At 32.1% G+C, this 15,245-nt stretch overlaps 1 protein-coding gene across 1 annotated transcript in view; it reads right to left on the bottom strand.

Moving 5' to 3' along the window:
• Window positions 1-20: 20 nt before the first annotated feature.
• LOC139504046 (uncharacterized) overlaps window positions 21-15,245 on the bottom strand; it is a 108,335-nt gene continuing 93,110 nt past the window's right edge. The window contains exons 44-54 of the mRNA XM_071294105.1: window positions 14,426-14,677; window positions 13,756-13,887; window positions 12,146-12,349; window positions 11,725-11,982; window positions 7,602-7,812; window positions 6,411-6,580; window positions 4,933-5,097; window positions 4,397-4,519; window positions 3,812-3,934; window positions 1,615-1,746; window positions 21-515 (exon numbers count right to left, since the gene is read on the bottom strand). Of these exons, the coding sequence (XP_071150206.1) occupies window positions 367-515; window positions 1,615-1,746; window positions 3,812-3,934; window positions 4,397-4,519; window positions 4,933-5,097; window positions 6,411-6,580; window positions 7,602-7,812; window positions 11,725-11,982; window positions 12,146-12,349; window positions 13,756-13,887; window positions 14,426-14,677 (1,919 nt within the window). The 3' untranslated portion in view covers window positions 21-366. The remainder of the gene's footprint in view (window positions 516-1,614; window positions 1,747-3,811; window positions 3,935-4,396; window positions 4,520-4,932; window positions 5,098-6,410; window positions 6,581-7,601; window positions 7,813-11,724; window positions 11,983-12,145; window positions 12,350-13,755; window positions 13,888-14,425; window positions 14,678-15,245) is intronic.

Genomic DNA, 15,245 nt, shown 5'->3' with positions numbered 1-15,245 from the left:
CTACCAAAAGTGTTTTACTATTTGTTAAGGGGCTTAAATCTAGAACAGTAAAAGTGACGCCACCAAAGTTCATTCTTGATCTGTGGGTTGTGGTAAAAAGGTGAATAGGTTTTATATCATTTATTTTAACAAAACTAAGTTAGACGATGGAAACAATTTTTTAGACATACAGACCGACGAACAGACGGACAAGGGTGAAATGTCCCTTCCTGAATCTAAATTGATATGGATTTTTTTTCTAATTTTCGTGTCTTTGAAGGCGTTTTGCAGGTTAGTGTATTACTATCAAACTGATATTTATTCAAAAGAAAGAGACAGTCATCATAAGAAATATGTATGTGGATCATGACTTTCAAATATTCAAGTTCAGGCATTAATATTAATTTTATAATTTTTACCTGAACAAGATGTTTTATCGGCATTTAATTTGAAACCTGTGTAACATGAACAGGTATAACTACCAACAGTATCCTGACAGGTCTGTGTACATACACTAGCATCACATTCATTTATATCTGAAATGTACAAATATCAATAGTTACAGAAATATTGCTACTTGTATTAATTCAGTTATGCTAAGATATAGGAATATGTTGTATGAGTGCCATTGACACAACTCTCCAATCAAGTCACAATTTGCTAAGATGATGGCTAAAAGTATGGCCTTCAACGCAGAGCCTTGAATCAAACTGAAAAGATAGTTATTAAGGCATTTAAGTGTTTTGCATAATTATAAAAGGAATTTAAATTTAATGTTAAAGTATATCACACTAGGTGACAAAGATAAAGCACTATATATATCATATATATATATACAACTCGTCTAAACATCAACCCAACAATGTTAGATCTGTAAATGTGCTTTCGCAAATTTTTGGTTCTTCCCTCGCCGGGATTCGAACCCATGCTACTGTGATATCGTGACACCAAATCGCCTGCGCTAGACCACTCGACCACCTGGGCTCTCAAAAAAAGAGCTTTCGCTGGCCGTGTGTTACCTTTCCTCGTCAGTTTTAATCTCGTGGCGTACTACAGTACATGATATATAAGGCATGAAGATGTTATTGTTACAATTCAGCTAAATTATCTATAGTAAAGGATCCTACAAATTAATGTAATATAAAGTCACAGAAAATAATTATATTTATAAGTACGTCTGAGTCAGTGACAACTCTTCAACTTATATACATGCCAGCATATGGTATTCTTTCTGAAGGTTTGTGAAACATATAAATATCAAATCTGGTATAAACATATTGCTGTTTGACAATCAAAATGCAGAAATTTTATTTTGCTTTTATTGTTGTGGGCTTTTGCAAATCTAACTTTTTTCATTGTACTAAACAAATCGAGGTTTGTAGTGGTTTGATACTGTCATAAATTCATAAAGTGATATTTGTTTTTATTTATTCATTTTTGGCATGAATAAAGCCCTTGGTTTTTTGCCTTTGTCAAGTTGTAATAATTTCTGATTTACTATACATTATGACCTTAGTTATCGTCGAAGACTGTAAAGTGACCTTTAGTTGCTCAAAATTTGGTTATTATGTGACTTGTTGAAGGTTTTCGTATTGGCAACCATACCATATTTTATATTTGTATAATGAGACTTACTAGAACAGACGCCACTGTTACTATCAAGTAGATACCCTTTACGACAAATGCACTCCCATGTTCCTGGATTTGTAGTATTATCACAACCATAGCTACAGGTTAAATTCTGCAGTGCACAAACATCAAATATTGCTAAGATGAAAAAAAAAACCATTAGTTTCAAGATTTGACAAACAGGAGGATCATGACTCAGTACAGTACATCATGTACAGTTGGGTGCAGACCAAGCATTACATGTAAACGGGCCTAAAAAGTTAACGCGGCGTTTACTCGCGTGCACTTCATGTAAACGCCGCGTTAACTCTGCGTTAACTCCGAAATTTTAGTAGACATAAATAGTAAACGGGCGTTTACTTTCGCGTTTACCTCCGCGTTAACGCGAAAACCGCGCGTCTTCTAATTTTGTAAAGAGTAAACGGGCGTTTACTTTCGCGTTTACTTCGCGTTAACGCGAAAAAAGGCGTGTCTTCTATTTTTGTAAAAAAAAAAGTAAACGCCCGTTTACTGTTTGTAGTAAACGCGCGTTAACGCAGATTGACCTCGTATCCTGGATACACTGACCTAATATATCACATGATAAGGTACATCAAAATATCCATCTGCCCATTTTCGATCAACATATTGACGATTGCATTTAATGAAATGACACCTGTTTAATTAATTTATTGAAAATTAATCATTGCATATAAGAACAAAATGGAAATTCGTCCTGGAGCTGTAAAACCATTCGTGAGAGGATATTAAGTATAAGAAGATCTGGCAAAAACATACTGAAGTTAGAGATGAGTTGATACGATCAGATAATCTTCAAGTTTCTAGACAGGGGATAAGTGCATTTCTACGACGTTTCCGTCAGAGTGGATCTGTTATTGACTTTAAAAAAAACACTAGACAGAAAATGTTACAGGAAGTACATCTAGAATTTATTGACGAAACAATTCGTAATGATCTAGAAATATCCGCTAGATAAATGTTTATATTTCTGATAAAATGTGTTTTTGAATGTTAAGGTTCAAAACACATATACGTAGAATATGAAGTCATTTTAACAACATAAATAAATGTACAAATGCACACGACGATTATTTTATAAGATACACAATTAGTTAACGCGAAAAGTAAACGCGCGTTTACTTTCAAGTGCACGTAAAAATACAATTGAGAAATCTGTAGTAAACAACCGTTTACTTTTACGTGCACGTAAAATTAAACTTGTGAAATCTGAAGTAAACGGCCGTTTACTACTGACTAAACGGACACAGAGTAAACGCGCGTTTACTCGAGTAGACATTAGAAATTTTCATTTTGACCGCGTTAACGTTAATGAAGTAAACGGGCGTTTACTAGTAAACGCGAAATTTAAAGTTAACTAACGAAATATGTGCACGCTGCGTTAACTTGCGTTTACTTTATGTAATGCTTGGTCTGCACCCAACTGTATATTGACAACATCGATTAAACATTATGGGATTTTGAAATTATAATATTATCTTTAAATATAAAATCTTCAAGAAGTATAATTAGGCTTGTACAGTTTGCACTGTTACATTGTGCACGTCTTCTCTTTATCATGCAATTGCAGGTAAAAAAAAAACTTGCTTAACTGTTAGAAAATGTCTAAAGAAACTTAAGAAAATTCAAATCGTGTGTGATTGTTTGCAATATTTCCATGTAAAATAAAATTGAGAATGGAAATGGGGAATATGTCAAAGATACAACAACCCGACCATAGAACAGACAACAGCAGAAGGTCACCAACAAGTCTTCAATGCAAAACCTGTTTTTCGTCAATAAATAGTAGTTGAAATTGCTTGTAATGTTTCTAGAATACTTTACGAGTGTTTTAGTCACACAAAAAAAAACAGTTTAGAAACTTGTATATGTTTAAAATACAATTTCCAACAGCATGTGTAAATGAAAATAATTGGCGGGACATTAACAAACCTCCCGAATATGATGTTTTTCTCTTATTGCTTGCTTCTCGTACTCTATAGTGCGCACCCGTTTCTGGCATGTTCTATACAAGCCTTTATTCCGATTCTATAACGTTCAAACTTTTCTCAATAATGACACCTACCGAGAGTTACATACAAAGTTCATTATCAAACTACTATCAACAAAATGAAAAACTAAACTATCAAAATTACCTTATTTCAACACACCTGCTTCCTATTGTATTATTCCAAATTAAACTTACTTTGGTTACATTTACCGTCAGCTAGCAACTCAAATCCATACACACAACTACATGAAAAGGTTCCATCGCTATTAGCACATATCTGTTCACAACCACTTGTCCTTTCAGTGCATTCGTCAATGTCTGCATGTGAAATATGATTAAGTGATAGGAATTTAATACAGGTCAATCTTGATCACACCATTTAATTTATTTATAATTTATAATTATCAGTTTTTCATTTTGCATTGGTGAACATTCAAATAAGATATCATGTTTCATTGAAATGATATCATTTTATAATCATGTCAAGAAACATGGTGTCACCATGTGTTTTAAAAATAATTTTTTGTTGTTCATTGAAATATAGTACTTTTTAAAAGAGTATATATTTTCAACTAAAATCATAAGAGTAACAAATTTTAATAATTTTTAAGCTGATTAAATTACAAAAATGCAAGCTTCTGTACACATGATCTGAATGCTCTTGTTTTCAAACTCCAGAATTAAAAATCTGTTTTAACTACTGTGGTTACTTTATCTTTTACATAAAAAAGTCATCAATGTGATTGAGCCTAAAATAAACTTTGTTATCGTATTACAAACCTTGACATTCAGAACCGAATTTTCGGAACCCTTCTAGACAGATGCATGTAAAGCTTCCATCTGTGTTCGTACAATTACTTGTTGATGTACAGTTATCAGTTCCATCTAAACATTCATTTATATCTAAAAATAAAAGAGTCATTTTACTTGCATCCTACTCCATTCTTTTCGAGGTTGGCATTTTATTTTTATTTGGGATCATCCCAAAATATCATAAGAGTTATTAGAAAAAATAAGGAAACTACTATAGAGCAGTGACAATCAATACAGGAAGAAGATACCACTGTGGATCGATAATGTTATATACGATTAAGAAATCACGTGTTCATCTATTATATCGAAGGATTGATTTATCATTTATATATTTCATCAGGAACATCAATGAACCGAATTCATTCAGTTGGAGTTTGCATGTGTAAAAACCAGACGCAATTAAAGTATTCATGCTTTATCTTAACTGTTAAAAATTATAAAGAAACTTTATTATGCATGTCCTCGTTTGCATGATTTTGAATCAATCGTTCTTTTTTGTTTACCTTCACATTTTTCATCAGCGGTAATATTATAGCCTGGTGGACAATCAGAACAGTTGTAACCACGACCAAAACATACTTCATCAGGTGGTGATAGATCTATACAGGTACGTCCTAGAACACATGGGTCATCAGCACAACCATCTGTATTAATATCACAATCATCACCTGAAAAACGTAAGGAACAAATGTGTGTGGTTATGTATTGTACATGTGACTGTTTGTCTTACAGGTATTCAATACGAAGCACAAAGATACATGATATTTTTTTAAACCCCAGGTTGTACTTACACGGTCACTTGCTTGCTGGTATTTTAACATGCTTAAAAAAGAGGGGCGACAGATACAACAGGGACAGTCAAAGTCAAAGATCGAAAATAAACTGATAAAGCCTTAACTAAAATACAAAAAAGACAAAAAAGACAAAAAAGACAAAAATAGACGTAAAACAGACCAAAACAACACAGACAAAGAATAAATTTTCAAAGTTAATACATTTGGCAAAAACGGAAACAAATATTTTGATAAATAAAGATTCACAAACTGGTGTCCTTTTTATGTTATTTTAGTCTGATAATTCCTGTTATCATATACTTAGACTAAATAACATATGGTTTTTACTGAAGGATAATAGCATTAAATTAACTTAAATTCCATATTTTTTGTTAATTGGTGTTTAGCGGGCTGATCTCAAAAGTTTATCACATACTTCGATTGTTATCACATGTCTTTCCGTAACGTTATCGCATGGCATTCCGGTGATACTCGGCACATTCCGGAAAATACACCTCAATGCTACGTTTTCTATGAAAAACACTATAGAAGTGTACAAAACAATTATTTGGATACTGGAAAGTATATAGTGTAAAATAATAAAAAAAAAAACAACTAAAAAACTAATAAACAAATTATTAAACAGATGCATTTTTAAAAGTTTCAAACATAATTTAGAAAGTTACTTAACAAAGTTTACTTTTCCAAACAGTGTTCATTATGTATATTTTTGTCGATTCGTCCATATTAAAACATGTTTCTTCTCTGTTTAAGCATATGATAGAAATATTTCATATCGAATGTACTAAATTTGGGGTCCGACATCCGTGAACTTTTCACACTTTGAACTTCTATTTGGGAACCACGTTAAAGAATCAATATATGAATCTGTTATTTTTCTCCACTGTTGATGCATATGATAAACATATCATAACATGTCTTTTTCGATATAGAATGAATTATCATTCCTCGGTCAATATCATACCTCGAGCCATGCGGCTCTTAGGCTGATATTGAACCTAGGACTGATAATACATGCGATATGAAAAATGCCATGTTATAATCTGATATTAACAGTTTTTAACATTGATTTGGAGTAAAATTTTATACAATTAAATTTTGATATCACGTTTGAGTTTAAATTGTCTGACAGATGCAATCCCAAATCAAATGTCAAATACAAATGTATATTTAAAACATGTACTTACCAGACCAACCAGTTTTACAGTTACATGAGGCTATCAAGTAGTTTGGATTGGATTCATTTCTGAGATTGTCATAGTCACATGTTCCTTGGTCACCTGAACATCCACTACATGCCATAATCACCACCTCTATAGCATCAGCTGTTAAACCATCACTGTCCACTGTTGTTACCCTGTGAAGTGTATGTCAAATTTATTACACATTGATATATACAAGTGCATCAAAGTCTGACAGACGATTAATATTCCTCGCATCACATAATAACATTTTAGAATAAAATACAAAAATGTTCAAACTCATGAATTAGAAAATGATATCCTTTGACTTCAATTTTGATTTATAGGAAATGAATTAAATAAAAATGGTACTCAAATAGTTTCCGCTTTTATATAGCACAGGCAACCTTCTTGGCATTTTGGGTCTTCAATAAATGGCAAACACTTCTTAAGGGGTCGATTTACAATTTTGATTTTGTTGACTTTTTTTTTTTTTTTTATTAATCTTACTTTGCAGAACATTATTGCTGTTTACTGTTTATTTCTTTCTTAAATAATATTCAAGATAAAAACCAAAAACTGCAAAACTTACTTAAAAAGGTCAATTCAGGGGAAGCAACCCAATAAAAGGTTGTCTGACTCGTATGCAATTTTTTCAGGCAGAAAGATCTCAACATTATTGTAACCAAGTTTGGTTAAATTTGGCCCAGTAGTTTCAGAGGAAAAGGTTTTTGTAATAGTTCACAACGACGAATACAAACGACGGACGACGGACAACGGACAACCGACAATAAGTGATATGAAAAGCTTACTTGACCTTTTGGGCTATATGATCTAAAATGCGACCATGCATAATTACCATATAACATCACATATTAAGAACACAACTGTCTGCAAATCTGTGCAAAAGGGAGGATACAATCATAATAGAGACAGATTCCACCACTGCACGTATGTAACGATATTTCTCTACTCGAGACAGTTGAATAGTAATATTTTAAGCTTGAGCCTAGCTTTTAAATAGTTAAGATTCAAATGTTGAGAAAGGAAAAATTTCGTAATACACAAGTTAGAAATAGTGTACACGTACATAATGAATAACGATTACTTACATGTTGCATATAACATAGAGCATCCACATTTTCCCCCTCCTTAACCCTAGAGTTGTTTAATAAACACAATATTAACCAAAATTACCTGATTTTGTCTGTATTTAGATTTGCAGGTGTCCACGTTAATGTCAGATTTCCCGTGGAAGTATCAGATGTAAAAGAGCCTCCAACTGGCTGATCTATTATACTGTATCTAAAATCTGATTTATCATCATGACCAGTGAAGTTTAAAACTATAGATTGATTTACTACTACTTTGATAGATTCTTGTCCACTTATTTCTGGTGCCTCATTTTCTGGAAAATAATGAAATTGTTAAATAGCATTATACTAACAGTTTCATCAAAAGTGAAACGATCACTAGAAAAAGAGTCTGTACATACCTATACAGAAAACAAGGATTGAGGAATACCAACCAAAATGATTTCAAGAGAGTTCAGGTTACTTTGTAGATAACAATTTATAAATTGTATTCATAAAAAGTAAAATCTCAAAAATGGTGAACTCCGAGGAACATTAAAAAGGAAAGTCCCTATTCAAATGGCAAAATTAAAAGCTCAAACACATCAAACGAATGGATACCAACTGTGTCATTCCTGACTTGATACAGGCATTTTATATAGATTTGAGGCCCTTTTCCAGATTTATCTATTATCATCAGGTACACAAAAAAGCAGAATATATGAAATTCAAGGATGTTTATGAGAACCATAAACAGAAAAAAGAGCAAGAAAATGTTGAATGAATTGATCATAACTCGATCTGCAAATATCTTCCCTCTTCAGAATTCCTATTTCAATGTGAGAAGACTTAAGGTAAGGTTTGCATGAAACCTGGATTTTTTTCTTAGTGATATTATACCAATATGATACATCATTTTGTTCAGGGAGGAGTATCCAATCATTTAATGAAAAAAAATCGAACATCGCCCGTCCCGTTTTTTCAGGTGAAAAGCTAAAAATTCCGATGTTTGACGATTTTTAGGGAAAATTGTATTTGAATTCTTCTGAAATAATAATGTATGCGAGTGACTATAAAAAAATAAAACTAAATTAAACATGTATAAATAATTGTGGTCCATTCATTTATAATAAATTTTAATTAAAAATATCATAAAAAAGTTCCTAAAAACAAGAATTTTTAATTTTTGGGTTAAAAAAAACCCGTTGCCATGGCAACAAAAAGCCAAAAATACCCCTTTTCCGGGTCCACCGTTTTTGTAAAAAACTATGAACTTAAGGAATTAACTATTTGCATTATAATGAGCTAATAAAATTGGTATGTCCCCGAACTCGTTTTTACAGAAATGGCCGTTATATGTGTCCATCTTGTCATTTCTGTAAAACACAAAAATATTTTTTTTGTTGATCTCCAAAGAAGAAAGTCATCTTTAATAGCATCTTTTTACAAAGAATCATTTTGTCTTGTAACATTTTAGAATTGACCATAATCAATGAGAGAAAACAGTGATTAACTTAGGGATGACACCAAAAGATCAATGTAGGATAAAAAAACTTAATTCAAATAGTTTGGGGGTGGGGGATAAAAGTTGCTGCAAGTTTTGTTAATTTGACATCGATTTTACATATATCCATATCGGTTAATCAATTTCCCAAATTAAGTTAAGAGGGGGACGGGGAGGACAAGACTCTGATTTTGAAGGAAACACTTATATTCTTTCAGTGCTTCAAACTGTAAAATTTTAAATCTTAGAAAAGCATTCAAATTGCCATTAAAAGTAATGAAAATTGCTTCATTGTCCCATGTTTGATTAATTGTTTGTATGCAGCAATTGGATGAAAAGACATCAGTTTTGACTATAGTATAGTCATTTACAACAGCCGTGTTTATTCCATTCATTTAAATCTAGACATCAACAAATGTTATTCAAATATGATCAAATATTTATGACTAAGCAGGGGAAAGCCTTGCAGGGGAAGATAGATTACTGGTATGATTTGTCCAATTGTTACACATGATGTTCAGATTTGGGGTCTTTGACCAAACAAACAAACTACATGCTCCTATACATGATGAAAGACGAAACAGACGATGGCCTCGGAATACAAATGACCAGCCGTATATGTATTGTTGATATTTAAAATAAGAAATGCAGTTATGTAGACCTATAATATGAAAATCTTCCACATACTTTCAAAAAATTAAAATCAGTTCAATGAAGTTCACAGGAGTAAAGGAACTGTAGTTGAGGAATCCCCACCGTCAATTGGCGATTTGATGTTCGCAAATGCAGTTTTACTGTCCACGCGTAGGGGAGACAGTAAAACGGAAATTTGCGACCGTCAAATCAAAATTGATTGTGGCTACTCTTCAACCACAGTAATGTTATTCCGATTATAATGCATTACAAAAAGAAATAATACGTTAGAGCTTGGAATAAATGGGTAATGTGTCCATGGGACACTGACGATGCCCCCTCTTACATAAACATGAAACATTATAAAGCATTACGTATAAATTTTATAACATTTTGGTAAAAGCAAACTAAAGTTGGAGAACAGAAACGAAAAGTTCAGAAAACGACCTCATAAAAATACTCCGAGCGTCATGATCTCTTATATACGGAGATAGACTGAAAACTAACAATTTCCCGGATTTTATAGTGAGTCCGTGCATTTGTAGAAACACATATTACCATCCTTGTTTTTAGATAAATTGATTCAAAGTTTACTGATATGCATAGAAGTTTGTTTAATAAGAGGTTGTAAAATGTCCAGTGGCAAATACTTCAGGCATGTTCAGGACGACACAATACAATAGTTGTGTCTTAATGCATCCATAAAAAAAATACTATTAGAATACTCCGTCAGTTGTAAAAGTGATTGATAAAATAAAATATATTTCAAATGATGTAAATGTGTGGGATGTGTGCGTATTTGCGGACAAACCTTGCAAACTATTAATTTGAAAAGATCAAGTTCAACATTCTGTCATTCGTAAAAATTATGCAATAAAAATATCTGAGAATATATATATGCATCCTCTATAAGTAAAACACATGGCGTATTATGTAAATTTTTAAACTAAATTGACTGAAAGTGTCACAAAAATGTGCCGTTTTTCATTCAATCCTGCGTTTCTATTATTTGTATTTATACTGTATTAAAAAGCGGAAACAGCGTGCATCAGACTTACAAATTCAATTAAAGAGACAACTTAACAGTTAGTGAAAAAGCTACCGGAGTTCTTGAAGCAGAATAAACAACACTTCTATCTTGTGAAAGGACAAGACGGGAACAAGCCATAAAAACACAAGATTTTAGATCGATTTCTATTGAAATGAGCTTCCCATACATTAGTTTTTTTTAGGTTTTACGGCGGGAGACAAGAGAAAGGGGATGGGAGAATGGAGAAAGGTATCCCCTGTCCGACCCCTCATAAATCTAGAACTGTAAAAGTGACGACATCAAAATTCAAATCTATTCTGTGTTTTTGTAGCAAAAAGCATTGTACACAAGTTTTATATCAGTTGGTTTAGGAAACTATAGTTAGAGAATGAAGTTAGAGGATGGAAATCAATTTTGTAAAAACGGACGTACACTATGATACGTACATTCGGATCTACGTACAAACAGACAAGGATATAACTCAATGCCCCCTTTGCTACGGCGGGGGCATAACAATGTACATTTATGAAATAAAATAAAACTTCGCGAAACTTCATGAATGGTTTTTGTACAAAGACGTTATGGCTAAACGGGACGTCATATCAATGAAAACTAACAAACTGAAGGTCATAACGTTACTTGTACGATTCAAATTGTGATAAAATTACATCAAAACGGCGATTTTGAGGTAGGTGTTGTTTTATTTTCGATAATATTGTAGTTATCGAACATTGGTTAATCAAAGCAATTCAAAATGGCGGGTCCCTCCTTTTTTTCAATTATTTGAATTCGAGTTATCTCCCTGTGTACGCAAACCTTACCTTAAAATGTGCTTATATGGTTCAATTAAAAGTATTCGAATGAAAGATTCTGTCATTATCAAACTTGTAGAAAAGAGGGGATATGATGTTTTTGGATATAACATAAATAACTACACAAAATTCACGAGAACAGGGCTATTATTGCTGTACTTCAATTCAAATATTGAGATATTCAAAAATTTCACATTGAAATAAAAGCTTACATCTCACATTTTGTTTTATTTTGTCTTTAAAATTTAGAAATAAGAATAGAACTAACGTATTTGTGCAGTTTCAGACTCAGCTTCAGCATTTGTTATTTGAGTATCAGCAGCAAATGATTGGTCACCAGTTGCCAGGTAATCAAAGATACAAGCTTTAAATTGGTCACTCACACCACCACAGACGGTATAAGCTAACTGGAGGGTACTATTATCAAATTCATCAATAAATATTGGAACAAAATCTTGGTGACTGTAATCAGCCCAGGATTTCCCATCAGTGTAATCAAATATTGAACTATCTGAAGTTGTCTCCCCTATAATAAAAACATGTTATAAATGTAAATAAAACCGACACCAAAAATTTAAATTTATGTTATTGATCCATTAAATTGCAAATTATAATAGACATAAAACTCTTACAATATTTAAATTTATTTTTTTAACTAACATCACTAAACAGAAGATTTTATTACTTACATTGCTGACCAAAATTGTTATAAATTTTTCTTTCAGAATCAACATCACCAGACGAAAGTACAATTCTATTTTGTAACACAAATTCATTGGTTTTGTCACCATCAAAGTTTCCCATAAGACCTGTAACGTGACCTTTAAAATCCTCAGGAACTGATGCTGATAAAGTCAACTGTCGAGTTTTTACCTGAAAATTTAACTGAATCCCTGCAAATGTAAAGGACTATATTTAATGAAGAATCATAGTTCAATATCTCAAAGTTTTTTTCACCAATTTTATTTCCAATAATAAATTCACAAACATGTTAATAAGCGTAAACATGCTCAAATACAACTTAAACTTATAAGCAATGTATCAAACATCTTTACTTTCTTATTTCAACAAATTATTCTTTCAAAGAGATATATGAACAGTAATGATATCCATAGTAAGCATATCTAACGGTCTTATATTGTCATACATGATGCTAGTAGTGCTCCTTAACAAAGATAATAATTATCTATTTGCCATCAGCTGTCAAAACCAAACATTTAGAGTGAACCAAAATTGTACAGTCGACTAAACCTAGCGGGTCTATTTTCCAAATACAGTATTGGTCCTGTTAGTCAAATGCGTTTTGTTAAAATATACTTTTTCACTATTTTGGTCTTTTCGAAAAATGTTGTTTTTGCTGTATTTAGATCCTTCTACAACGAAATTTGTTTTACATGCACACGTATAAAAGTTTGTGGTTTTTATCCAAGCAATCATTGGTTAAAACGTAGTTTTTAATTAAGATTTGTGTATATTTTTCGTTTGGGCTTGTTTCATATTTTCCCTCCGGTTTAAATGATCCGTTCATCCCATTTTGACTCTTTAAAATTCAAGAGTCTATTCTAAAGTGAGGTAAATCTAAATGGCCTTCCAAATACCGTTTCGATCCCTAACATCTATTGTCGAAATCCGGATGTTAAGAGGCCAGATGAAGGAAGCCTCCGGGTGCGGGGATATCTCGTTGCATTGAAGACCTATTGGTAACCTTCTGCTGTTGTCCGTTCTATAGTCGGGTTATTGTCTCTTTGACACATTCCCTATTTCCATTCTCAATTCTATTTATTGTCGAAATCCTGATCTGGTGTACACATTTTTACACCTTATTTGTGTGGTATAACTTCTTTGTCGCGAGTTTATTGCTTTCTGTTAAGTATTAAATTACTATTAAGATCCATTTTGTTACATATTGTGATCAATTTATTTGCCAAATGCAAATGGCAGTCAGCAGGGTTTCAGAACATCAGCTGTTCGTCCTGTTAGTCAAATGCGTTTTGTTAAAATATACTTTTTCACTTTTTTGGTCTTTTTGAAAATGTTGTTTGTGATGCATTTAGACCCTACTACAACGAAATTTGTTTTACATGCTCACGTAAACAAGTTGCGGTTTTATCCAACGCATTTGACTAACAAGTCGAACAACTGATGTTCTTAAATGTAACAGTGATGTTATGGATCTAAACGGTATGTTGAAGAAGTTATCAAAGTACCAGTATTCCTGAAAATCCATATAATTTACCTCACTGTAGGATATTCTTGAATTTAAAGATTCAAAATATATATATTGTATTATTAAAATCACCTGACTGAGTAAAAGCAACAGAAAGTGTATGATTTTGACGTCTCAAAACGATACCAGTTAGAAGAACAGCAAAGTTTTCTTCATTATTAAACTGTGGTGTGTAGTCGTTTCCATTACCATAGACTACCATTGCTATAATTAAGAAAGTTTTCATATATCATAAAAGAAAAGTCATTACAACATGTAATTGAATAAAATACTGTATAATATTTCAGTATATAATAACCTTGCACAGAAGTTTCATATTAACTTTACAGTGTTGTAAAAGTGTTCAACGAGTACATATTTTAAGTATGAAGTAAAATTAAAGTATATTTATCCAATCTCTGTAGATAAACATTGCTGGGGAATCAAAGTTGAATCTCAATCGGATAATAGATATCTAAGGTACCAGGATTATAATTTAGTACGCCAGACGCGCGTTTCGTCTACATAAAACACATCAGTGACGATCATATCAAAATATAAATACCATGGTGGAATCTATATTTTCACTGTCAGTTCAAAAACATAATTTTATTTTGGACTAAAACTGTGCTTCTTCCAAAACTGAAGTAATTTTTCTGAGAGAATATTAACAATTTTTAAATAGTTGAGGCAATCAAAACAAAAAAATAATATAATTTCATTCTGGTTTTATTTTCAAAGATAACCAGGGTTTATCACTTACTTTCCAAATCACTGGCTAGTTCTACTTGCATAGAGGCATTTCCATCTTCTTTTGCAGCAAAACCACTGAATATAGTAGCATTTATTTTCTTCAGTTCTGTTCCATTCTTTGATGTTGCTAAATCTGTTCTAGCTTGAATTTCGAAGGTTAAATTTTCATATTTAATTTTCATCATTGTGTATTCACCCCAGCCGTTGAATGTGTATTGAAATCCATCCAATGTGTCAACATGTGGATCCCCAAACGTAAAGACTAAAAATAAATATTTTATTTACCAATTGAAGTCATATGAAGCTATTTACTTTTAATAATAATGTGAAAGTAATTATGGAACCAATACATGCATGCAAATATAATAAACCAAGTCACCTATGCAAGTCATCTATGCAAATCATTTAGCGTAAGCTAAGAACCCATCATGTATAATAGGCAGATTGTATTTCATACAGTAATTGCTGATCGGCTACTAATTAACTCTCAGAACGTTTTGAAACCTTGATAAACAATTGCTTATATTTTTTTTAAAGTATTAAAAAGTGGTACTACCTTAACATGTACATGAGTAATCAATATGTAAAAGCTAACATTAAAAAAGCAATTCTTTACAGCAAAACAAAAGATACATTTATAACTGCAAACATACATCTTTTCGCCTTTTGTACCTTTGAGTATCAATCAATGACTAAAAAGACAGTACATTTACTGCTATATACCCACAAAAAAAGCAACAGTAACGGTACTTTTATTGCTTTTTTTCATCTGAAAGTCATAAGGGGGCCTTTAACATAGCGCCAAAAAAAATCTCACCTTACTGCAAGTC

This window comes from Mytilus edulis, chromosome 14, assembly GCF_963676685.1.
Source record: "Mytilus edulis chromosome 14, xbMytEdul2.2, whole genome shotgun sequence".
In the NCBI taxonomy this organism is placed as follows: domain Eukaryota; kingdom Metazoa; phylum Mollusca; class Bivalvia; order Mytilida; family Mytilidae; genus Mytilus; species Mytilus edulis.
This window is presented reverse-complemented; position numbering and strand designations above follow the sequence as displayed.